Here is a 25,523-nt window from a genome sequence, read left to right as displayed (position 1 = left end):
TTATCAAGTTAACAGAATATCTACTGTTTTGAGTTCTGTAACCTATGAATTTTTTTTACTGAAAATTAAAATTACTTATGAATTAAAATCTTTATATGCTTCATTTTTAAAGCATTGAGACATCCTACTAATAGGTGCTTGTTTCAAAGAACTAACTTATGAATCTATTAAGTCAAAGTTTTAAATATTACCAGGGAGTTCCCTGGTGGCCTAGTGGTTAGTGATGCCAGGCTTTCACTGCTGTGGCCCGGGCTCAATCCCTGGTCGGGAAACTGAGGTCCCACAAGCCGTGGCCAAAAAACAAATACAAACAAAAAACAGTTTTAAATATTACCAGCATGTATTGATCAAGGCTCTAGGGGACTTAACTGGTTCAATTAAAATACATACACATACACAACTTATCACAATCATCATACTCACACACATATGTTTCCTGTAAAACTGATGTGTGGACATCTGTGGGGTTTGCACATGACAGCCACAACAGCAATCTATAAAAGGAAGATTAATAAAAAAGCAATTATGAAATAATTCATACAGGTGGCACAGGTGCCACCCGCTGGGGCTCCGCTCTCCTTGCACAAGCCTGCGCGTCCTTCCTGGCGAGGTCCCTGCGCGGCACGGCCAGGCTCAGTGCAATTTTGACAGCAATCATCATACCAAGCTATTATGAAGTGTGATGTCAGTCTGGAGGACGGATAATATATAAGCCAGTTCTTGACATGCTATCTTACAAGGAAACATCTGAGACCATCAGTCCACTTCACTTTGCCATTGAACATGAGCCCTATAGGCATATAATACATAATTGTTGAAGTGTAACTAAAATGTGGAAAATATATCTTCTTCTGGCTCAAGGAATATTATTATAGAAGAGTTAAAAACTGTGGCCTTTCATTTATACAAACAGAAAATTGTATTGACTTCTCTCAAGTAGTAAGGCTTCTAATGTGAGGAAAAACATGTCATGACAAGTGTGGGAAAGAGCAAGCACTAAATTACTGTCAAAAAATAAACGGAGTAGCACAGTGGTGCTCAGTAATTTACAGGGGCAATTAGTCACCACCCCACGGCGCTGCTGAGGACAGCATGGCAGCAGACTCGCCAGGCCCGAGCGGAAGAAGAGGCTTTGCACTGCTCTCCAGACAACTTTTCAAACAACAAGAGAGGATATTTGAGTACATTAGGTTCCATGTCTTCCTTCTGGGTGCCCACCCTTCACATTATTCGACCAACCTAATACATAGACATATTTTTAGCACAATATTAACTTGTTCTGTGTGTGTTAAAAAGACCAACTGCAGCTTTTTTCTCTCCCACTGTCCAAAGTTGGTGTTTCCCTATCCTGTAAAAAGCAAAACAACCAAACGGAAAAACCCTTTCCCCACTCACAAATTGTCCCCCTGCTATGTGCCTTCGGTCTGTCTCATTACTTTTGCATCTTGCTACTATGTTCTATATTTGCTCAGAGCCACTGGGTGCTAAGGAATTTGGTCTGCTGCTCCTCCAGGGAAGTTTGGTGAGCTGGTACAAGGAGGTGATAAACAAGGCCATAAAACACAGGGTAAATGAAAAAGATACATAAACTTCCTGGTATTCCTTTTTTTTTTTAACATCTTTGTTGGGGTGTAGTTGCTTTGCAATGGTGTGTTGACTTCTGCTGTATGGCAAGGTGGGTCAGCTGTGCAGGTGCATGTGTCCCCATGTCTCCTCCCTCTGGCGTCTCTCTCCCACCCTCCCTGTCCTGCCCCGCTGGGTGGTCACAGAGCACCGAGCTGATCTCCCTGTGCTGTGTGGCTGCTTCCCACTAGCTGTCTATTTTACGTTTGGTAGTGTATATATGTCCATGCCACTCTCTCGCTTCGTCCCAGCTTACCCTTCCCCCGCCCCCGTGTCCTCCTGATATTTCTTAACATGTTCTTTAACATACTGTATGTAGTGCCTATGTATATGTGCATAACAAAAGAAGCCTGGTAAAATGTAAAAAAAAATAATAATTCATACAAAATTCTGGAGAGTTGTTATCGCTCAGAAAGCGGGAGAGGAATGCAATCAGAGGGTGGCACACAAGGGGGTTTCAAAAGTACTGGTAAAACGCTATATTTCTTAAACTGAGCTGTGGGTACCAGGGTGATCTTTTCAATATTATTAATTTTCAAAATGTACATATGCATTGTATACACTAGTTTGTATTATATTTTACAATAAATTAAGTGCAAAATAAGGAATTAATAATTTTTAAAGTCACGGTGATTCTTATTTTCTTGCTCTTTCTGATTTGTTTTCATAAAATAGCCTATAAGAGAACAATTACTTATGCAATTCTGTAAAATTATATCTAAACCTAACCTTTGTATCTCAAACTCTTCCCAATAGATCTCAATATTTAGAATAGAGACTATTAAACTGGAGCTAGACTTCAGAGTGTGTGCAAGATATCCTCAGAGGGGTCTGTCAGAGCCCAGTGGGGTAGGAAGAGCATCTGCTTGAGAAGGACGTGATGGCAGAGTTAGACAATCAGTTACATGGGGGCAGCTGGTCAAATAAGGGTATACACTAAGATGAATGCAAGCCAGATTTCTTACTGTCAGAGAAGAAAGTTATGATTTTTTAATTTAGTTTATTGAAGTATAGTTGATTTATGATGTGTTAATTTCTGTCTACAAAAAACTGATTCAGTTATACACATATATACATTCTTTTTCATATTCTCTTCCATATGGTTTATCACAGGATATTGAATATAGTTCCCTGTGCTATACAGTAGGACCTTGCTGTTTATCCATCCTATATAAAATAGTTTACATCTGCTAGCCCCAAACTCCCAATCCATTCCTCCCCAACCCTGCTCCCCCATGTCAACCACAAGTCTGTTCTCTATGTCTGTGAGTCTGTTTCTGTTTTGTAGATATGTTCATTTGTATCATATTTTAGATTCCACATATAAGTGATATATGGTATTTGTGTTTCTTTTTCTGACTTACTTTACTTACCATGTTGCTGTAAATGGCGTTATTTCATTCTTTTTTATGGCTGAGTAGTATTCCTTTGTATATAGGTACTACATCTTCTTTATCCATTCATCTGTCAATGGACATTTAGGTTGTGTCCTTGTCTTGGCTGCTATGAACATAGGGGTGCATGTATCCTTTTGAATTATATCAATAGTTTTATCCAGATACATATCCAGGAGTGGGATTGCTGGATCATATGGCAACTCTATTTTTAGTTTTCTGAGGCACTTCCATACTGTTTGCCATAGCAGCTGCACAATTTACATTCCCACCAACAATGTAGGAGGGCTCCTTTTTCTCCACCCCCTCTCCAGCATCTGTTATTTGTAACGACTTTTTAATCATGGCCATTCTGACCGGTGTGAGGCGGTCACTCAGAGAAGAAAGTTAAAATATGCAAAAGGAGAGAACTAGAATGAACTCTGTGGGTTGGATGAAATCAAAGGTACTGTTGTGGACTCACAGTACACACACACACACACACAAATATAGATGCAAATGTTTTATGTATATGTGTGTGCACGTATGTACATAATATTTCCTAGTTTGGTCCATGGAGAGGGTCTGGGAGCAGCAACACCCTAACGGCATTGAGTACATCTAGTACTCAGATCTTTGTTTCTAAATATTCTTCTCCACTAAAAGAAACCAGGGCTCCTTGGAGAAACAGCTGATTCCAGGGCTAGGGTAAAGAAAATACAAGATGAGCCTGGAACATTTTATTATGACTGAAAGCTAGAAACTGCCCAAAGAATGATGGGAACATTTAAAAAAGGAACAGAAAGCAGCTTGAAAGGGCTCCTACTGGTCAAAACTGGGAAAATTTGTACATCAAAATAAATAATGATGGAACAGATTATAACCCACCATTTAATCCATTCACACAAATGAATGAGGAAACTGGAAGTCTGATAAGGAACAGGATATTTGCATGGTTTCAAAGTACTTCACTGGGCTTCCCTGGTGGCGCAGTGGTTGAGAGCCTGCCTGCCAATGCAGGGGACACGGGTTCGAGCCCTGGTCTGGGAGGGTCCCACATGCCGCGGAACAACTGGGCCCGTGAGCCACAACTGCTGAGCCTGCACATCTGGAGCTTGTGCTCCGCAACAAGAGAGGCCGTGAAAGTGAGAGGCCCGTGCACCGCGATGAAGAGTGGCCCCCGCTCACCGCAACTGGAGAAAGCCCTCGCACAGAAACGAAGACCCAACAACAGCCAAAAATAAATAAATAAATAAAATAAAATTTAAAGTACTTCACCACACAAAACTTCTTAATTACAAAGTGGAAAAGAATAACTTTACAAAGGGGATGCCTAGCAGACATCACCTTTATCAAAAGACAACATCAGTGACAGGACAACAAACTATGCGCCACCTGACACGATATAATAAGAACACAGTATCACTTATGTGATGTTCCTGCCAGAGATGCAAACCCGAATCTAATTATGAGGACACATCTGATTAAACCAAATTGAGGGAGATGATACAAAACAACTTGCCTGAAATCTTCAGAAGTGTTAAGGTAATGAAGTAAAGGAAAGACAGAGGAAGTGTCTAGACTGAAAAGCCATGACAACTAAACGCAGCACGTGATTCTGAACTGGGTCCTGTAGGTCATTACTGACACACCGTTAGAAACTTGAATGAGGTCTGAGGACTAGATGATGATAATGTATCAGTGTTAAATTTCTGATTTTGATGGCTGTATTGTGGTGATGTAAGAAAATGTTCTTGTTTCTAGGAAGTACACACTAAAGTATTCAAAGCCATTGGCTTTGCAACTTACTCTCAAATGGCTCAGGGATAAAGTGTTCTTTGTAGTGGATTTTCAACTTTTCTGTAAGTCTGTGATTATTTTTTAATAATAAAAATGATTAAAATTGAACTTAAATCATTAGTGATCTAGAGAAACTCCAAAATAAATAATTTTGCAAATCAAGGGCTTCCCTGGTGGTGCAGTGGTTGAGAGTCCACCTGTCGATGCAGGGGACACGGGTTCGTGCCCCGGTCCGGGAAGATCCCACATGCTGCGGAGCAGCTGGGCCCGTGAGCCATGGCCGCTGAGCCTGCGCGTCCGGAGCCTGTGCTCCGCAACGGGAGAGGCCACAACAGTGAGAGACCCGCGTACCACAAAAAAAAAAATAATAATAATTTTGCAAATCTGAATTAAAAACTTAGATTTTCAAACAAATGTTTGTATTTAAAATGAGACACCAGTGGTATATGTATACCACTGATGAGGTCAATCTAATTTCCCAATCTTTTATTGAGGGCCTACAATATAGGCCAGGTTCTGAGCTACACAGAGCAGGTGGGCCCTAAGACTACAAAAATATTAATGCACTGCCTCTGTCCTCTGAAATCATACAAGCTAGCAGGGGAGGAGGACATAGAGAAATAGGCTTTTTCAAAACCACATGGTAAGAAGCATGTGGTAAAAGAAAATATTAGGGATGCCCAAAGAAGGGGATTAATTAGCCCTGACCAGGGGCGTCAGGGAAGCCTTCCTAAGGGGTTGACAGCCATGCTGAGTAAGAGTTAACTAAGCTAAGAAGGCAGAGGGACGTGAGGACCAGGGAAGCAAAGTGCAGGAGTTTTCAAGCATTTTTTAAGTGGCAGAACTCTCCCTTCAAGTAATGTTTTACTTAGAACATCAACTTACAGAAGAGAGAAAAGCAACAGCCCTGGGTGAAGTAGAGATGGGGCCTGCTCCCACGGCTTCCCTATTATTCCCCACAGTAGCTCCTAAAACACTTATACGGATCCTGTAGTTTTGTAGAATACAGCTTAAAGATTACTGATAAGGTAGAAAAAGCTATGACTTTGGAGTCAGCCAGAGAGATGAACCTTTGAATCTTTTCTCTGCCTCTTACTGTGTATTTTCCTGTTTTGTAAAATGAAGACAATACTACCTACCCTCAAAACAGTTTTGAGGATTAAATTAGAAAACACACCAGTGCAGTGGCTGGTATGTAATAGGTGGGCAACATATGGTCACTACTGTTGCAATGAGTAATGATACTACTCTGAATAATAAAAATCATGATTTTCAAAGCAAAAAACCCAACAAAATGAACAAAAACTCAAATACAAACAGACTCAAAATGGATCACAGACTTAAGTATACTAAAAAGGTATGCCACAGACTGGGAGAAAATATTTACAAAACACATGTCTGATAAAAGACATGTATCTTAACTATTAAAAAAAAATCCTTAAAACTTCACAATAAAAAACCCAAACAACCCAATTAGGAATAGGGCAAAAGATCTGAAGAGACACTTCGCCAAAGAGGATGCACTGAAGGCAAAATAAGTATATGAGAAGATACTCAACATCGTACGTCATTCAGGAATTGCAAATTAAAGCAATGAGATATCACTACATACCTAACAGAATGGCCAAAATCCAGAGTACTGACAACACCAAATGCTGATGAGCTTGTGGAGCAATAGGAACTCTCATTTACTGTTGATGGAATGCAAAACAGTGCAGCCACTTTGGAAGACAGTTTGGCAATTTCTAACAAAGCTAAACATAGTCTGACCATATGATCCAGCAATCATGCTCCTAGGTATTTATTTACCCAAATGAGTTTGAAAACTTTTGAGTATGCAAAAACCTTCAAACAAATGTTTATCGCAGCTTTGTCCATTATAATTGCCAAAAATTGGAAGCAACCAAGATGTCCTTCAATAGGTGTGTGGATAAACAAGTTGTGGCACACTCAGACAATGGAATATTATTCAGTGCTAAAAAGAAATGAGCTATCAAGCCACTAATAGGACATGGCATAACCTTAAATGCCCACTGCAAAGTAACAGAAGCCAATACGAAAAGGCTACAAAACATACTGATTCCAACTATATACCATTCTAGGAAAGGCAAAACTACAGAAACAGTAAATAGATCAGTAGTTGTGAGAGGTATGAAACAGGAAATAATGAGGGGAGTTTTAGGACAGTGAAACTATTCCATATGATACTGTAACGATGGATACGTGAAATTATGCATTTGGTAAAACCGACAGAATGTATAACACTGTGAGTGACCCCAATGTAAACTACAGGCTTTGGTTAATAAGAAGATAGCAATATTGGTTCATCAGTTATAACAAATGTGTCAAACCAATGCAAGGTATTAATAATAGGGCAACCTGGGGAAGGGGGAGAGGAAGTATATGGGAACTCTCTGTGCTTTCTGCTCAATTTTTCTGTAAGCCTAAAGCTGCTCTATAAAAACATATAAAGCACTACAGTAACAGCAGAAGTAAAAGCATGGAGGTTAGTGGGCATATATCTGGAGAAAACTATAATTCAAAGAGATACATGCACTCCAATGTTCATTGCAGCACTATTTACAACAGCCAAGACATGGAAACGACCTAAATGTCCATCAACAGATGAATGGATAAAGAAGATGTGGTACATATAAACAGAATATTAGCCATAAAAAATAATGAAATAATGCCATTTGCAGCAACATGGATGGACCTGGAGATTATAACACTAAGTCAGCCAGAAAGAGACAGATAAATATATGATATCGCATATATGTGAAATCTAAAATATGATGCAAATGAACTTATCTACAAAACAGAAGCAGACTCACAGACACAGAGAACAGACTTGTGGTTGCCAAGAGGGAGACATGGTGGGGGAAGGATGGATTGGGATTTGGGGATTAGTAGATGCAATTATATATAGAATGGATAAACAGCAAGGTCTTACTGTATAGCACAGGGAACTATATTCAATATCCTGTGATAAACCATACTGGAAAAGAATATGAAAAATGTATATATGTGTATAACTTAATCATACATTTGCCATACAGTAGAAATTAACACAACATTGTAAATCAACTATACTTCAGTAAAATAAATTTTTTAAAAAGCAAAGAGGTTAGGATGCATAGCAGCTAGGGAATGACAATCAGCTGTGTTCATTTGATATTTTTAATAGTCACTCTGGTGATACTGCAGAAAATGGATTTGGTGCAGGTAAGAAGAAGTAGGCCCATTAGGAAATGAGTAAAACAATCTAAACAAGAAATAATAAAGGCCAAAACATTCCTCCCAGTGGTGGTAGGAATGGACAATGCATTTCGCATCTTTTAGAAACTGAGTGGACGGGGGCACCATTAGCTAAGGTGGACAAGGAAGATGGGTGAGCAAGTCTGAGGTTTTGGTTATGCTACACTTAAGGATATACTTACAGGCAGTCAAAGGAGAAATGTCTAACAGGCAATCCGACACGGATGTGAAGCTTGGGGAGAAGTCGGAGCTATGAGTCAGCATATGGCAATACTTAAAAACATCAATGGATGAGATCACCAAAGCAAGCATGTATGGCACTAAAAGCAGTTGGCCCAGGACCACAGAAAAATCAGTTTTTAGAGGGAAGCAGAACAAGAGTAGCTGTCAAAGAAAGAAATGATCCGAGGTAGGAAGAAGACAGAGAGAATGGAATTATGAAAGCCAAGTGCATTTGTCAGGTTGAAACATTGCTAAAACTTTGTCTCCATGGTAGCAAGCCCACACACAATGCTGAAAACTGAAAATCCAAGACTCACCCATAAAGCACGTTATTTAGGAATATGGAAGTAAATGCCAAGAAATCAGCTAAGACCTAAAAGTGGTTGCCCTGGGGGAACAGTCGGGGGAGAATGGGAGGTGAGGGGTTTGGACCTATTCGTTTTTCTGAAAGAGTCTTTTATACTAGGTACAAACAAACAAACCCCAAACACTTAAGTTCAAAGGAGAAGAGACTAAGATAGGTGGTACACTGTGTGAAAGGTCTGGGGTTTAATTAGTCACAAATATATGATCCAGGAGATACGGCTACCCAGCAAGTCATTATAAGCTGCATTTACTAGAAGTACAATATCCCCATCCAAAGAACAGACTGAACTTCTTAGATCACATCAGGAACACAGCATTCGCTTCTGGGTACCATGTTTTAAGAGGGTCTAAATACTATCAATTCTTCCCTCATGTCTTTCACACTCATCCTTTTTATCCTGGAGGCCCTACCTTGATTCAGGCTCTTAACACTTCACACCTAGGTCAAACCAAGAGTATCCCAACTGGTCCTTTTGGCTCCAAGCTACCCTACAACTTGTATGCAAATTAATTTTCTGAAAGTCTATCTGGTTCCCATCACTCCCCTTCTCAAAAATCTTTCAGTTTCCTATTATCTGGCTATTTTGCAGGACATTTAAGATCTTTTACAAGTGGATCCCACGCTAACTCTTCACCCCAATGTCCTGCGGCTTTCCAAAATGAATTGTCAGCCCCAGTGAGTCTGGTACACTCGTGGTTCCCTGCACACACACACCTCTTACATCATCTCTACCTCTGTGCCCTAGTTCCTGGGTCCTTGCTCCCATTACTCTTTGAACCTGCTCTTCTCTGCTTGTATGGGTGCCATTTATATGTTAGTCAAGCTCCACGCTTCCTCTTGGGCTTTCCCTAGTCCCTTTTACTGCAGGGACATCTCTGTCCTCTGGACTCCCATATCACTCCCTATGGTGTCAACTGTTTCACAATTACCATATATATTAACAAAATGACTTTGCACTATCAATTTAACTTTTCAAAATACCTTTTATAAGTATCAATCTTATAAGCCACAAGCTTAAGATGGCCAACAATATTGGTCATCTTATGATAGTCACCAAGCATCTAGCTATACTTTTAAAGACACCAAAAATCAAAACATCACCTACTCCTCTAAGAACAGTGACCTTTTCCCCTGTGCCCTCCTAGCATTCTGCACGTGTCTCCACTCCAGCACACACCATAGCATATGGATTTTATTAGTCCAAATCCCCCACTTCCACCTCACTACCTGGGTGTTACATGGAGGCAGGGATCTGTGGTGGAACAGATACACAATCAATCTTTGATGAATTGAATCACTCACCCCACTGGCAGTTCTGATGGGTTTTGCCTTTAACTTGGGGACCAAGACCTTTCGATACTGAGGTGGGACTGCAGCAATGATATCCACCAGGCGAGGCTGTGCTGAAAGGCCATATTTGGCAGCTGTCCTGGTTTTCACCCTGAAAATAAAGCATCTAGCATTATCAAGATCACAATATTTCAAGGACAAGCTACCAAAAGGATAACCTATAAATAACATCATCAACTCCTTTCACCAGATGACAACAGTGGTTTTAACATTTGTAATTATCAGGGAACTAGAACAAAATTCATGACTTCCTTTTCTCCAGAGTACCAGAAAGAAAACCAGATGACTACAGGGCGGAGGCCCAGGACAGTGATACAATGTAGGTCTCGTTCAAAGTAGTGCTCCAGCTTCGAAGGATTCTACCATTTTCTCAGCTTCCACACTACTACGTTTGGGATCAGATTAATTCTGTTGTGGGGGACTGTTCAGTACATTGTAGGAGGTTTAGCGGCATCCTTGGCCTCTACCCACGGGCACCTCTTCCCGCTGTAACAACCAAAAATGTCTCCAGACATTGCCAAATGACTTGGGGGTGGGGATGGTCATGCCTGGTTGCAAAGCACTGCCTCAGGCCAACAAAACAAAACAAAACAATTCAAAGCAAAGCTATGTGGAACCAAATAGGAAATAAAATAGATATATTTTTAAAGCTTTAAAAGTTTTAAAACTTAGTTTCTAATTCAAAATATTATATAAAGATACATATAAATATTATATAAAGATACATATAAATATACTCTAACAATTATAAAAGAATCACTCTTGTAACCACATTCCAAGAAAGAGAATATGATCAGCACTTCAGAAGACCCGTTTGCCCCTTCCTGACCGTAACCCTATCCCTAACCCCCAGAAGTAACCTTTATTCCAACTAATAATTCCTCGCTTTCCTCTATAATTTAGAAATTTTTCTTTTCTTTGTGGCTGCTAACCAAATCCTAATAGTCACTTTATCTTCTCACTTTAATCCATCTAGAAGTATTATGGGGTGTTCAAATCATGACAACAAATGGTTACTGAGTACCTGATAGGTACAAGAGACTACCTATGTACTTGGTACGTCAGGAGGTGTAAGGCATAGCTGTTTCGTGCTCTATGTTCGCATGTTTGCAGACAGGCATGCACAAAAATAAATCTACAAGTAATAAAAACATATGTATCAATAATAAAACACACACACAACAATGAATGATTCCAGAGCTCAAGAGAGGAACTCAGTGTGTGCTGGGGAGATATTCAAAGAAAATGGGCACAGAAAAAAGACAGGCTTCAGACAGGCAATAAAGACACAGAGATGACACCGAGAGCAGACAGGCTGGCTTGTGTGAAGATGCAAAAACAGGATAGTACAGATTTTAAGAAATATGAGTAGACCAACTTAACAGAAAGCAGAAGGTTTTCAATATGAAGATACAGAAGTTTAAAAAGTTGGAAAAGTAAGTTGAAGCCACACCGAGAGGCCTTACATAATGGGCTGAGGAATCTGCGTTTAATTCCACAAGCACTGGGAATGTGCTGAAAGTTCCCGCACAGGGAAATGACGAAGGAAAATTAATCCAGCAAGACGGTAAAAAGAACTGAAAGCATAAACTACTGCAGGAGTCCAGACTTAAGTTTAAAAAGAAATGGAAGAAGAAGTTGGTGGTGAACAAGAAAGAGTTATAATGAAGAAACAGTAGGCAAAATTTTGACTCTAACTGGACCTAAGGGAAAAGATTCAAAGATGACACTAGAGTTTCAAACCTGGGTGAAGGTTAAAACAATTAGGCAAAGAGACATCTGAGTAGGGGCTGGTTTTAAAGAAGATGCTAGCTTTAGCTTTAGATGTGCTAAATTAAAGAGAATGACAAAGATATACAAGAAGTAGAAATGTTCATGAGAAACAAAAGATTTGTATAATTAGGGGTATAGCCAACAAAGATGAGGAAAAAAACCCCACTGCTAAACACATGGTAGAAAAACCAATAAAATGTAATGTCTTCATGGTATAAAAGAATAGTTATTAATTTATTCCTTAGCAAATGTTTATCAAGCACAATGTTCCAAGGAAGGGGTATAACATTGTAGTATCTCATGTAACAGAAGACAGAGTCCAAAATAAGGTCATGTGCGTAATGACTAGACCATTGACAACCTGGGGATGGGGGGAGAACCCTTTCACTACAGCAGATCTGTATCACAAATATATAGTAAATAAATAGATGCAGAGAGGAAAAACCACTCTTATTTGAGGATGTAGCCAAGTCAAAGCTGAACATGGTTGTGGAGAGGAAGTGGATGAACGTGTCCAGGAGGTTCTGAAGTAGGGAAAGGTTGGATTTGATCAAAAGTCCCAAAGAGAGGGCTTCCCTGGAAGAGAGCTACCATCTCTCTGAGACGACCGGGAAGAGAGGAAGGATATGAAGTGAGATGGCACAGAAGGACAGCGCCTGGGCTCTGGAGATGGATGACCTGATTCTAAATCCCAGCTCTGCCAATCATGTTATTTACTCCTGAACAAATTATTTAACCTTTCTCTGTCTAAGAGGACCCATCTGTCAAATGAGGTAAATACCTACCTCATATAGTGTTTGAGAGGATCAGCTGAGCCAATACACATAACGTACCACTAACAGTGACTGGAATACCGTAAGCACCCAAGGAATGTTAGAAACTATTAGTATTATAAGGCTATAAGGCAATTTTTCCATAAATAATCTATAGGCCAGGGCAGAAAGCTAAATTCTCAACTAAAACATGAAACATGAGATAGAACCAGTAGTATTTGATAATTTCATAAAAGAGATCTACTACCCAAGAACAAGATTACCTTCTTTTTTATAGATCCACTTACTTATTTAGATCGATGTCTTTCCCCTGTTCGTGGGCTTCAATTAGTTGTTTAATAACATCTCCTATGGTCAGCATCATCAGCTCAGCAGGGCTGAGATCTCCTGAAAGGATAATATTTGACACTAAAAAAACATATTATTCAGTAAAGGTTTTTGTATTTATTAGGAAGTTGTCTTCCAAAATCATTCCAATCATGTCAAAATGATAGCTCAAGTACACAAGACACTATTGTTTACAATTTGATCATATATTTTATATCTTTAGTTTTAAAACCAACCTGGCTTCACCTATATATGGGAAGAGTTCACTTTAGAAGCATATACACCTCAAGAATGATAGATGCAGGAAAGAGTAGAGACAAACATGAGGAAAAAAGAACCTAATCACACAGGAAAGGACCAAAGTAGTTAAAGTAGCTTCCCTTTATCTCCAGATTGATAATTACATTTAGATGCATTATTTCATCTGATTCTCAGAACACAGTGAGGTAGACGGAACAAGAATATTTGGCTGTCCCATAAAAATGCTACCAAGGGGTGAAGTTGAAACTCAAACCCAGGTATCCGCAGAAGTAATGTTAATACTATTTTGAAAAACAAAGCAATGTAGTACTATTTTGAAATACAAAGACATGGGTCTGTGCGTGCCTAGGGATCTTAACACATCTGTAAAATATAGTCCGTCCGCCATCGCAACATTCTCCTGGCAACTGAGGCCGCCCTTCTCCTCTAAAAGGCAACAGCAGAAGCTGACATGTTCTTACATGACCCCATCCCCCCAGTTAAGGCTGACTGGTTCAAGGATGGGCACCTATCCAGGTCGGGCAAATCTGAGCTCTTTTTCTCAAGGCAAAAGACACCAGTCCCTCTCCAGTGATAAAAAAGTTGTGAGATTTCAGCTTGGGAGCTCCTAGCAAGCCTGCCTCCTGCCTGCAGAGAAAGCTGGTGTGCAAAGATAATGATGTCATCGGAGAGAAACACAGATGAGAAACCCCTGGCGCTCATGGAGCCCTTTCATTTATCTCATTTGAAACCTCACAACACTGGAAGGTAGGTATTGTTACCACATTTCACAGATGTGAAAAGTTAAGGCTAGTTAAGACATAATTGTAAATGGCATAGTTAAGACTCAAATCCAGGTCTTTTCTCCGCAATTTACATGCTTTTAACCACTGTACCAAGACACATCTAATTTAATGAGGTAAAGCTAACACATACAGAACAATCTGAGAGAAAAAGAAGTCCAACTATAGTCAAAGGCTTAAGTGCTTTCTAAACCATGTAACTCAGGCCTTCGGAGTTCTACAAAGGTGCCTGAGGGGCCATGTAACAGGTCGGGCTGGTGGTGATTAAGGTAAAGGAGGAAGGGAGGGAGAGGGAGGGTCTCTTTCTCCATTTCAACCAAAGCCGCTGGGCTTTCATCTGTTTATATGCTGAAGTTCTGCATAAGAATTTGGAGAAAAGGTGATTCGGGTGATAAAAATACAGGCAGACCTCAGAGATACTGCAGGTTCGTTCCAGACCATCACAATAAATACTGCAATAAAGCAAGTCACAGGAATGTTTTTGGTTTCCCAGTGCATAAAAAAGCTATGTTTACACTGCACTGCAGTCTGTTAAGTGTGCAAGAGCATTATGCCTTAAAAAAAAATACCTTAATTAAAAAATACCTTATTGCTAAACAATGCTAACCATCATCTGAGCCTTCAGCAAATCATAATCTTTTTGCTGGTGGAGAGTCCTGCCTCGATGTTAGCTACCAAACTGATCAGGGTGGTGGCTGCTGAAGGCTGGGTGGCCGTGGCGATTTCTTAAAATAAGACCACAGTGAAGTGTGCCTCATCCATTGCCTCTTCCTTTCATGAACGATTTCTCTGTAGCAGGCAATGCTGATTGACAGCATTGTACCCACAGAACTTTCAAAACTGGAGTCAATCCTCTCAAACCCTACCGCTGCTGTATCAACTAGGTTTAACCTAATAGTCTACATTTTTTATTGTAGTTTCAACAATCTTCGCAGCATCTTCACCAGGAGTAGATTCCATCTCAAAAAACCACTTTCTTTGCTCATCCGTAAGAAGAAACTCCTCATCCCTTTGTTTCATCGTGAGATTGTGGCAATTCAGTCCCATCTTCAGGCTCCACTTTCAATTCTAGTTCTGTTTCCACCACATCTGCAGCTACTTCCTCCACTCAAGTCTTAAACCCCTCAAAGTCATCCATGAGGGCTGGAATCAACTTCTTTCAAATTCCTATTAATGCTGATATTTTGACCTCTTCCCATGAATCATGAATGTTCTTAATGGCATTTAGAATGGTGAATCTTTTCCAAGTAGGTTCTCAATTGACTTTGCCCAGGTCCATCAGAGGAATCACTATCTATAGCAGCTATAGCCTTACAAAATGTTATTTCTTAAATAATAACACTTGAGAGTCGAAATGACTCCTTGATCAGGCTGCACAATGGATGTTGTGTCAGCAGGCATGAAAACGTTAATCTTGTACGTCTCCATCAGAGCTCTTGGGTGACTAGGTACATTAACAATGAGCAGTAATATTTTGAAAGCAATCTGCTCTCAACAGTGGGGTTAAAATAATCAGTAAACCATGTTGGAAACAGATGGGCTGCCATCCAGGCTTTGTTCCATTTAGAGAGCACAGGCAGAGTAGATTCAGCATAATTCAGAATGGTTAAATAAACATTAGCTTCAACTTAAAAGTCACCAGCTGCATTAGCCCCTAACAAGAGAGTCAGCCTGTCCTCTGAGGCTTTGAAGCCAGGCACTGACTTCTCTCTAGTTATGAAAGTCCTAGATGGCATCTTCTTCCAATATAAGGCTGTTTTGTCTACATTGAAAATCTGTTGTTTAGTGCAGCCACCTTCACTAATTATCTTAGCTAGACCCTCTGGATAACTTGCTGCAGCTTCTCCATCAGCACCTGGGGCTTTGCCTTGCATTTTTATGCTATGGAGATGGCTTCTTTCCTTAAACATCATGAACCGGCCCCTGCTAGCTTCAAACTTTTCTTCTGCAGCTTCCTCAACTCTCTCAGCCTTCAAAGAATTAAAGTTAGGGCCTTGTTCTGGATTAGGCTTTGGCTTAAGGAAATGTGGCTGGTTGATCTTCTATGCAGGTTACTAAAACCTTCTCCGTATCAGCAATAAGGCTGTTTTGCTTTCTTATCATTCATGTGTCCAATACAGTATAATCTTCAATTTCCTTCAAGAACTTTGTGTTCACAACTTGGCTAACTGGTGTAAGAGGCCTAGCATTCAGCCTACCTCAGTTTTCGACATGCCTTCCTCACTAAGCTTAATCATTTCTAGCTATTGATTTAAAGTGAGAGATGTACGACTGTTCCTTTTACTTGAACCCTTAGAGGCCACTGTAGGGTTACTAATTGGCCTCAATTCAATATCGCTGTGTCTTAATAGGGAGGCCTGAGGGGAGGGAGAGAGATGGGGAAATGGTCAACAGGTAGAGCAGTCAGAACACACACAACATTTATCAATTAAGTTCATCATCTTATGTGGCAATTTGTGGGGCCCCAAAACAATTACAAGAGTAACATCAAAGATCACTGATCACCAAAATAAACATAACAATAATGAAAAAGTTTGAAATATTGCGGGAATTACCAAAATGAGAGACATGAAGTGAGCAAAAATGCTGTTGGAAAAATGGAGCTGATAGAAGACTTGCTCAAACGGGTTGCTACAAACCTTCAATTTGTAAAAAACACAGCATCTGTGAAGCACACTAAAGCTAAGTGCAATAAAACGAGGTATGCGTGAAGATAAAGATTTTTAAAACACTTGTATAGCCCTTGAGTATATCAAGAATTAACCAGAGAAGTAAATTAGTAAGAAAAGGCTTCATGGAGGAAATCACACAGGGATCTTTAAAGGGCAGGATCTGGACAAGCGAAACAGAGGGCAATCCAGAAGGAACAATTAGGTATAGGAATTAGGTATAGGAATTACCGATCATCTTTATGTGCAGGAGTACTGCCTAACTAGAATAGAGGCTTTTTAACAGGGTTCAGTAATAACAGATTACTGGCTACAAGGCAAAGGCATTTAAATAGGATGCAATACACAGTGGAGAATTATATGTTCTCAAGTTTGGGAGTAAAAAGATGAAAGTAGTGTTGAAAGAAAATAAGTACAGATTGATCCTTGAACACTGGCTTGAACTGCACAAGTCTACTTATATGCAGATTTTTTTCAAATAAATACAGTACCTGTATTTTTATTTTACAGATCCTTAAATTAACTAAGTGTGCGGAAAAGTTTGTGTTTGAGGATCTGAGTCCTGATTCTATCCAAACTGTTTCAGCTTCCTGCCCTTTGGTGAGTCATTTATCAATTCCTTTGTTTTTCAGGCAGAGATAGCAACACTCAGAATTTCAACTGTGCAGGGGTCAGTGCCCCCAACCACCCCCCTCCATTGTTCAAGGGTCAACTGTATACAAAATATACTAAAGAAAAAGAGGATACAAAAAATGATTCAGAAGATGAAAAGAATACACATCCTCTGGATACTAAAAGGCTCTTGAAAGGCATCATTGTTAAAAAACAAAACAAAACAGATTTACAGTAAAAAACTTGGATGACAGACTCAGTCCCTAGCTTCCAAACCCTACTGGCTGTGTGATAATGGGAAGATGAATGGCTTCTGAGCTCCCATTTCCTTGTCTGCAGAATTAGGATAATCCATGCATATCTTTCACAAGATTCAGTAAGAATCAACAAAAATAATGTATATATGAAAGCCAAAGTATTATTCAAATATCAGTTCTTAATGAAGGTGGGTTAGGGAGACAGTAGCTAGAATGATGAGGAATAAACTATTTCAAGAAGCAATTTCTGTAAGAACTAACAGGACTTGGTGATAAATGAAGTCAAAAGTTTAAAGCTGGAGATGGAGGAGCAAGTTAGAGGGAGAAGATGACTAATCAATTAGGGGCATGTAGAATTTGATGCCACAAAACAACTGAAGGTAATTTGGACACCTGGAGCAGTTGATGCCAAGAGGCACAGTGATTAAAGAACAGATTTTAAATTTTATGTTTTTGGGGTTCATAGAGACAGCCTGACAAACCAGTTCTGGGCTAAGAAACTTACTGAACTCTTTTAATCTCGGCTTCTTCATTTGTGAAAAGGCGACGATATCAGCCTAAGAATTATTAGCAAAGGCTCAACAGATGGCAGCCATAGTTATAACCATCACTATTATTAGACCGACTGCTCAATTGAGCTTACAGAGAGAACACTAGCACCTGTGAGAAAATACTTGAAGTTTGACTCCATTCGGCTGAAAAACTAAAGGTGGAATTGCTCCACGCTAACTCAGGAGGTAATACAAATGGGAATGGCTGCCTAACTGCCCCCACAGAATCCAAGAATAATTCAGTGGTTTTCTTCCTTTTTTTAACTTTGAGCTTTAAAACAATCTCAGATAAAAAAGCACGTGAAAGGTGTCGTAAAACGAATCTTGGCAAATTAAGAGTCCGACAACGTGTTAAATCCACCGACCACGTTAACTTCTTGGAGGGTATACCTTGGACTAGAGCTTTTGCCCTTTATGCAAAAGACACCAAGCGACTGCCAAAAAGGAAGAGTAAGGATAAGTTGGTTCAAAAAACACAACAGGTGAAAGGAGAAAGCAGGGGGCAGGAGGCCACAGACGGACCACAGGTGGCTGGGGAGACTGGATGAGGTAGCGGATTCCCGCGGGAAAAACTGGCTTCAGCATCTGAGGGCCCAGGGTTCGCCCCTTCCCTACCACCGCCCCATTCCCCCCCCCCTTTCGCACCTTTCCGCTTCTGCCTCATCTCTCCGCTGTAGTAGCAGCCGCCACCCCAGACAATGTAGCGCTACCCACTCGGGCCTCTGGTAAAATTGACAGCCACAAAGTAACCGTGTCCTGTCGTAAAATGACGATCAATATATCGTAAAGCTGTTCCCAGAAGACAGCGCGCGCAAAGGGTCCGCCCAGCTTCCTTGCAGCTGCTCGCAGAGCTCCAGGAGGCGGGGCAAAGCTGTGGCCCGGGCTAAGCAGGCTGGAGTCTAAGGGCTGTAGGGTCCCCTAAGGGCAGCTTGGGCATTAGAAACCGCGATCTGGGCAGCACAGCGACAGGACAGAGCTTATGGACAGAGGCTGTGCCAGGAAACCTAGATAAGAGGGTGGATGTGGGTGGTCTCTAAATAAAGGTGGAGGAGCCCAGGGTGCGTTGCGTCCAGGGTGGCTGGGCGGGAACGTGAGTGGGGATTGCGGGAAACTAGATTCAGAGCCTGGAAGAGACCACGCAGGAATCAAGTAACGATCTGAGGTTCAGGCTCTGACGCCAATGGATCCCCCTGGTCTCAGATGATGGCGCGTTATCAATAACCATCATGAAAGCTCTGGAGGTCTCTCCAGAAAAACGCACACACGCACAAAGTTTTGTAGTGTTTGCAGGCAGGACTTGGAATCATGTTTTCCTGAAACCCATCCATGATCTCCTTTGTTCATGGACCAGAAATTAAGAACGCCGCTCGTTAACAAAGACAGGAATCTGTGCTGTTTCCAATTCCTTACTTTCCACTAGAACTGAGGTACCTCCAAGTCTTTGACCTCACCATGACACTGAAACTGTCCTGGTCTTTTGTGACTGCCCAGCAGGACAAATTCAGTAGCATTTATGTGTTCTTACTGTCATCCTAGTACCAAGTGACATAAGTTAGCTACTTAGGAAGTCTTTTATGATAGGACCCTCCACACTCTGAGTTTTTCTTCTGCTTTTTCTCAATCCTGCTGTATATCATCTCAAAATATTGGTGTACCAGAGGGGTCACTTCTCAGCCTTGTCTTCCCCAACGTGATCCCCAGAGTACCAGAGCTTTTAAACACCATCTGCCTGCTCCCATTTTTATAGTCCAACTCCAACTTCTTCCCTATTTGACATCTTGTTAGATCTGCATGTCTGATATCTATCGGAAACTTAACATGTCCCAAAAGGAACTCTGCTTTTACTTCAGTTCTGTTCTTTCCCCAATCTTCCTTAAAATGAAGACACCATCCTCTACCTCATCACTCCTTTACCTCACACAAGAGAAAGAGATGGGTAGTACATTTGTAGATTTTAACTTATAATTGGAAATGTAATATTTGAGCTAATATTTGATATGCAGATATCTGGGGGAAGAGTATTTCAGACAGAGGGAACACTTAGAGCAACGGTCCTAGGGAGAGAGGATGCCTGGTGTATGCAAGGAAAGTAAGGAAGCCGCTGTCAGTTGAGCAGTGAACCAGGGGAAGTGTAATAGAGGTCAGAGAAGTGATGGGGTACAATGGGGGACACTGCAGCTCATGTAAGACCTTGTAGGCCAGTGTAAAGCCTTTGCCTTTTACTCGGCACATGAGGAGACATTGGAGAGTTTTTAGCAGGGATATAATCTGATTTATAATTTAAAAGTACCTCTATTTGCTGTGTTGAGAATGGACTGTAGGGAGGAAGGGTAGAAGTAGGAAGATCAGTTAGGTGGCTGTTATCATACCTATGCCGGGGATTCCCAAACTTTGATGCACATGAGAATCACCTGGAGAGAAGTGAAAAATTCTGGTGCCCAGGTCACATCCCAAACCAATTAAATCAAACTCTCAAGGGGGTGGCAGCCAGGCGTTAGTATTTTTTAAGATCCTTGGGTGATTTCAAAATGCAGCAAAGTTTGGGAACCGCCGAACGAGGCCAGGGATGATTATGACTTGAATCAGGGTAGTAAGCAGTGGAGGCAGTGAGACGTGTTCCGATTCTGAATACGCTTGGAAGATTTCAACAAGACTTCCCGACAGCCAGATGTGGTATGTGGGAGAAAGGCATCAACATCACGGGTGACACGGAAGCTTTTGGACTGAGGGACTGGAACCGTGTAGTTGCCCTGAGCTGAAATGGGGAAGACTGTAGGTGGAGTGGAGTTTGGGGGGGGGAGTGTGGGGGGCTTAATTTGGACGCATTGGGTTTGGGATGCCTAGTGAGCAGTAAGACACGAAAAAGATTGGGGCTGGAGATAATCAAGTGAGAGTTGTGGGCATATAGGTGATATTTAAAGCCATGAAACTGGGTGAACGTGGAAAAGAAAGCAACCAAAGATTAAGCTCGGGGGCATTCTATTATCAGCAGGAAAGAGAAGTAACTAGAAAAGAAGGCTGAGGAGGTGCCTCCAGGGAGGTTGGGAAGAAAACTAGGCAAGTGTGGTTCCTGGAAGCCGAGTGGAAAAAGTGTGTTAAGGAGGAGGGAGTGATCCACTGGGTAAAATGCGGCTGATGGGTCAAGAAAAGAGGAGAGTTGAAAATTAACTAAGGTCACCGGGGACTTTGACAAGAACAGTTTCACAGAATGGTAGAAGTGAAGGCTTGACTGGAGTGGGTTGATGATTGAAAGGAGAGAGATTTGAGACAGTAAGTTTAGACACAACTCTTGAGGGGGTTCGCCATAAAATACAGAGAAATGCGACAGTAGCTGGCAGGGAAACCGGGGTCAGAGGGAGTGTTTGTTAAAATGGAATAAATAACAGCATGTCTGTGTGCCGGTGGGAATAATCCAGTGGAGAGTGAAAATCTGATGAACGAAGAGGGGAAATTACCTCATCCTGCGGTTGGAGAGAGGGGGTGGAATCTGGTGCACATGAGAAGAGATTAGCTTTTGATGGGCACATGCCTAGGTAGTTCATCTGTTTACAGGCTGGGAGGCGGAGCAGGTGATGCTGATCCTGAGAGGTGGTTGGGTGTGATGGTGGGGCTCTGTGGAAGTTCTCTTTCAATTGCGTCAGTGGTTCCAGTGAGTTCAATGAAAATTCAGCCCGGTAGTTTGCCCAAACTTCTAACCGAGCATTCAGGACTTAGCGTTCAGATGTCCAACAGCAGGTGTCAAGGACCCAGGCACCCGCGCACAGCAACGAAGACCCAACGCAGCCATAAATAAATAAATAAATTTATATATAAAAAAAGGACCAAAATTAATGTCAGTTATTAGGTACTTTAGTAGCACCTCTGATTAAGAATACAGTTACCTGTTGAAGCAGAGAAACAGCCAGCAGAGGGAGAGCTCAGCACATATGTCATGAATATAAGGTATGATTTTGCCCAGAGGTAAGTAGATCCAACACTAACGATGTTATTCACGCTGATTTTCTTTGTTTTGAACTTTATATTGGTATTTCTATGGTTTTCTTATGGATAAGGCAGCCATCTTGCTAAAAGTTCAAAGCAATTTTTAAGACCACATTCTTTTTGACCTTTTTGCTTTCTGAATCCCCACTTTGGGCTAAAAACATACCTACAGTTACCGAGGGTTATCCTAGTAATGACTGACTCTGTCTTTGAGGGTCAAACACTACCTGAAGCTGAAGGTTAAAAAACATACTTTTCCCCTGTACTTGATGTGATTTTTTGGGTTGTCAGATATAGCAATGTGGAGTAGGTTCTGCTTTCTTCTCCTGGACAGCGTTTTAAAAATCCTTGTTTTCCTGTTTTGTTTTTTAAATATGGATGTGAAATTTAAGTTCCAGAAAGAGTTATTTAAAACTATATGACATTTCTACAATCAAACAATCCAATGTTGTATGGGTTTCGGTAAATTTCAAGATTGTGTATCAAGAATCAGTTTATCTTCATCATCTCATATTATCCATCTCTCCCAGTTGTCTTGTATTTGGCAGGGGGCGGGGGGAGGGAAATGAGTACTTTGTCTCTCTTGGGACGGGGGCATTTTTCCTGTCTTGCTCATGTAAGTCAGATCCATCTGAATAATTCTCATCCTCAAAGAAAGAATGCTGCAGGATGGCTCCTGCAATCTATTTGGAAGGGAGTAATGACTAACGTGTAGGGATAGGGCAGAGAAGAAAGAAGATAAGAGCCCCAGTTCACATACAATTTAAGTTTAAATGAAAGAGGCAAATAGCATGAATCAATTTCTGAGGGGGGAAGTCATCATAAATAGCCCTCAGATGACAAATTAGTTTCACTTCTGCTTATGGGTAAATGTGGCTTTGTGACTGTGGCTACAAAGGGCTCTATATCCCGGCTGGTTCCACATACCGAGACCAAGGTAAAGAAGCTGCCACTGTCTTCTTTTTGGAATCCTGGAGCTGAAGCAGAAAAAGTGACGTCTGGTAAGTTGTTTCTCTTATGCAATTTATGCTGTAACTTATGGTTGCTTAAAAAAATAGCTTTAGATTTATAGAAGATTTGAGACAATAGTACAGAGAATTCCCGTAGAACCCACACCCAGTTTCCCCTCTTATCTTACATTCGTATGATGCATTTATTGTAATGAATGAACCAACATCTATAATATTATTATTAACTAAAGGCTATCTTTATTCAGATTTTCTTAGCTGTTACCTAATGTCCTTTTTCTGTTTTAGGATCCCATCCAAGACACCATATCACATTTAGTTGTCATGTCTCCTTAGGCTCCTCTTGGCTGTGACATTGTTTTTGATGACCTTGTCAGTTTTGAGGAGTCCTGGTCAGACATTCTGTAGGGCTCACCTCCATTGAGAGTTGTCCTTTTTTTCTCAGGATTAGACTGGCATTATGGGTTTAGGGAGGAAGATTACAGAGTTAAAAGTCTCATTAACTTTGGCAAGTTTGAGGAAACAATATGAGAGGATTCAAGTTCATTTCCTTAGAATCTGATAAAGTACGTAATGAAAATATCTGCTTATTTTACTGACCTATTCGCCTGGGGGAGAAGGATGGAGGCATGTCATCCCAATGCCTTCTCTACTGTATCTGCCTCCCATGGCTGTGCTTCTAATGTTGCACACGTTTGCTGATGCATTAATGCTCAAAACAGAACTCTTTTCCTTTGGGGGTTTGAAGGCCCTTGTTTCACTTTTGCCTCTAAGCTAACGTGTTTAAATTGTTCCTTTGGAATGTACCTAGTCTGGAAGAGCAGTGCAATGTCCAATAAAGTGGCTAGGAAATTTTGCCAACACCAAAGGTATTTAAGATTTAAAAACAGAAAGGAGATAAATCCTAAACGTCATCAACATTCCATCACTTTATTAAGAATCTCCTCCTTGCCCTTATTTCCTTCTTCAGCTACCTCCCTGTGAGAAGGGTACAAGACTCTACCAAGTGCATAGAACCTTCAAGGCGACTGGTCAATGGGGACAAGAATGGGGGTGTCAGTTTATCATTAAGGTGGCATCTGTTCCCCCCAAAATAAATAGACTTTGCCTTGGTAAATATTAGTACTGATTTCGTGTTTAACTGTCTTCACCAAATATTCTGAAAGACAATAACATCTGTACAGATGCGTGTGTCTGTAGACCAACTATGCATGCAATGTCACATCTAGTCCCCACGATGAACTCCAGACATAAGTATTTTTAATTCTCATTTTATACGTGGATAAACTGAGGCTCAGAGAGATTAAGTGATTTGTTCAGTGTTACATTGAAATACCTGAGCAGGATCTCCAAATCCAGGCATTCTAACTCTAAAACCTGAGTACTTCCCACTACACCACTCCCAGTCTGGAATATAAGCTCTGGGCGTGGGCACACCTTGCCCATTTTCTTCCCTGATGTGTCCCCAACACCTATAACAGTGCCTGGCACACAGTGGACACTCAACAGATATTTATTGAATGAATGAATATAATTTCTGCCATTATTAATGACACGCTTCATTCATTCAACAAATATTTATTCAGTGTTTACTAAGCACTGAGCACTTCCCACATTTGTTAAAAGTAGGGCATAAACCAATGTTAATGATCAAAATGCCCCTTCAAGGAACTTTGCTAATTGAAGCATTTTAATTTTTTTCCTATCAGTGTTACCTTGGGATGGCGGGTAGGGGACAGAAATGAAAGGAAAACAAGAATCATGTCGGGAGGGGTTAATGGGAAGCAAGGGAAGGTGGGATGAGATTCTGACTAAAGGAGGAGAAGAAACCTGGACGCTTGTCATTCTTAATAAACACATGCAGTTTGCCTGGGACACAGACTGAAGGCAGTGAAATGTACTACTCGTCCCCCACCTCACCACACATGCACACACCCCGCACACAGTCTGGCTTGTTTTCTTCTGAGGGCATTGAAGAATTTGCAGACAGTAGCTTCAGCTGGAGCCCCTAAGCACAATTTTTATCAAGTTCCCACTCTCCCTGCTACTCAACAGCCTTCACTCCCCGAATGCCTTCATCATGCATTAGAGAGAGCCCCTCATTTGTGGGCACTGTTCCCTCATTCTCCTACTCTTAAGCTCCGGAGACTTTGTTTAAATAGTACCACTTAGAGGCTGCTTGGTGGAATGAAGAGAACACGGAACTTGGACTCACTACGTTACCTTGGACAAGTCCCTTCCCCTCTCTGGGCCTCAGTGTCCAAATCTGTAGAAGGGGCTCAAGAGCATTATTTAATTCCACTACATGAAGCTGTTCTAGTATAGGAGTGACCATTGCATTTGTGTCACCTCTGTTATGTTCTCTTAAGAAAAAAGGCAGTAAGCAAACACAAACAGAAGGAAAGGAGAGCAAGAGAAGCAAGAAAAAGTGTCAATAGTCACAATTATTTGACAGGAAACTGGTTCTGTGCAACCTTCCCACATTTAGATACATATGCAGAGAGTCTCATTTAAAAGATGCTATTCTTAGGCTCAGTGCACACAAATGTAAATAAGTACTAAGAGCAAAACTTAAC

General features: G+C 41.0%; 2 protein-coding genes across 3 annotated transcripts in view; one reads left to right on the top strand and one right to left on the bottom strand.

Annotated features, from left to right (window-relative positions):
• The window catches only part of ELP3 (elongator acetyltransferase complex subunit 3), a 111,485-nt gene extending 92,736 nt beyond the window's left edge, over positions 1 to 18,749 (bottom strand). Inside the window, exons 1-4 of the mRNA XM_060155761.1 lie at positions 18,644 to 18,749; positions 12,827 to 12,926; positions 9,946 to 10,084; positions 424 to 494 (exon numbers count right to left, since the gene is read on the bottom strand). Of these exons, the coding sequence (XP_060011744.1) occupies positions 424 to 494; positions 9,946 to 10,084; positions 12,827 to 12,926; positions 18,644 to 18,662 (329 nt within the window). The 5' untranslated portion in view covers positions 18,663 to 18,749. The remainder of the gene's footprint in view (positions 1 to 423; positions 495 to 9,945; positions 10,085 to 12,826; positions 12,927 to 18,643) is intronic.
• A 4,139-nt stretch (positions 18,750 to 22,888) lies between these two features.
• The window catches only part of NUGGC (nuclear GTPase, germinal center associated), a 47,898-nt gene continuing 45,263 nt past the window's right edge, over positions 22,889 to 25,523 (top strand). The window contains exon 1 of one of the 2 annotated variants that reach the window (XR_009541405.1): positions 22,889 to 22,980. The gene's annotated coding sequence lies outside the window, so the exon portion shown is untranslated. The remainder of the gene's footprint in view (positions 22,981 to 25,523) is intronic. The other variant, XM_060153604.1, reaches the window with a different exon arrangement.

Source organism: Lagenorhynchus albirostris, chromosome 7, assembly GCF_949774975.1.
Source record: "Lagenorhynchus albirostris chromosome 7, mLagAlb1.1, whole genome shotgun sequence".
Lineage (NCBI taxonomy): Eukaryota > Metazoa > Chordata > Mammalia > Artiodactyla > Delphinidae > Lagenorhynchus > Lagenorhynchus albirostris.
The sequence above is the reverse complement of the archived record's forward strand: the minus strand, read 5'-3'. Positions and strand labels throughout refer to the sequence as shown.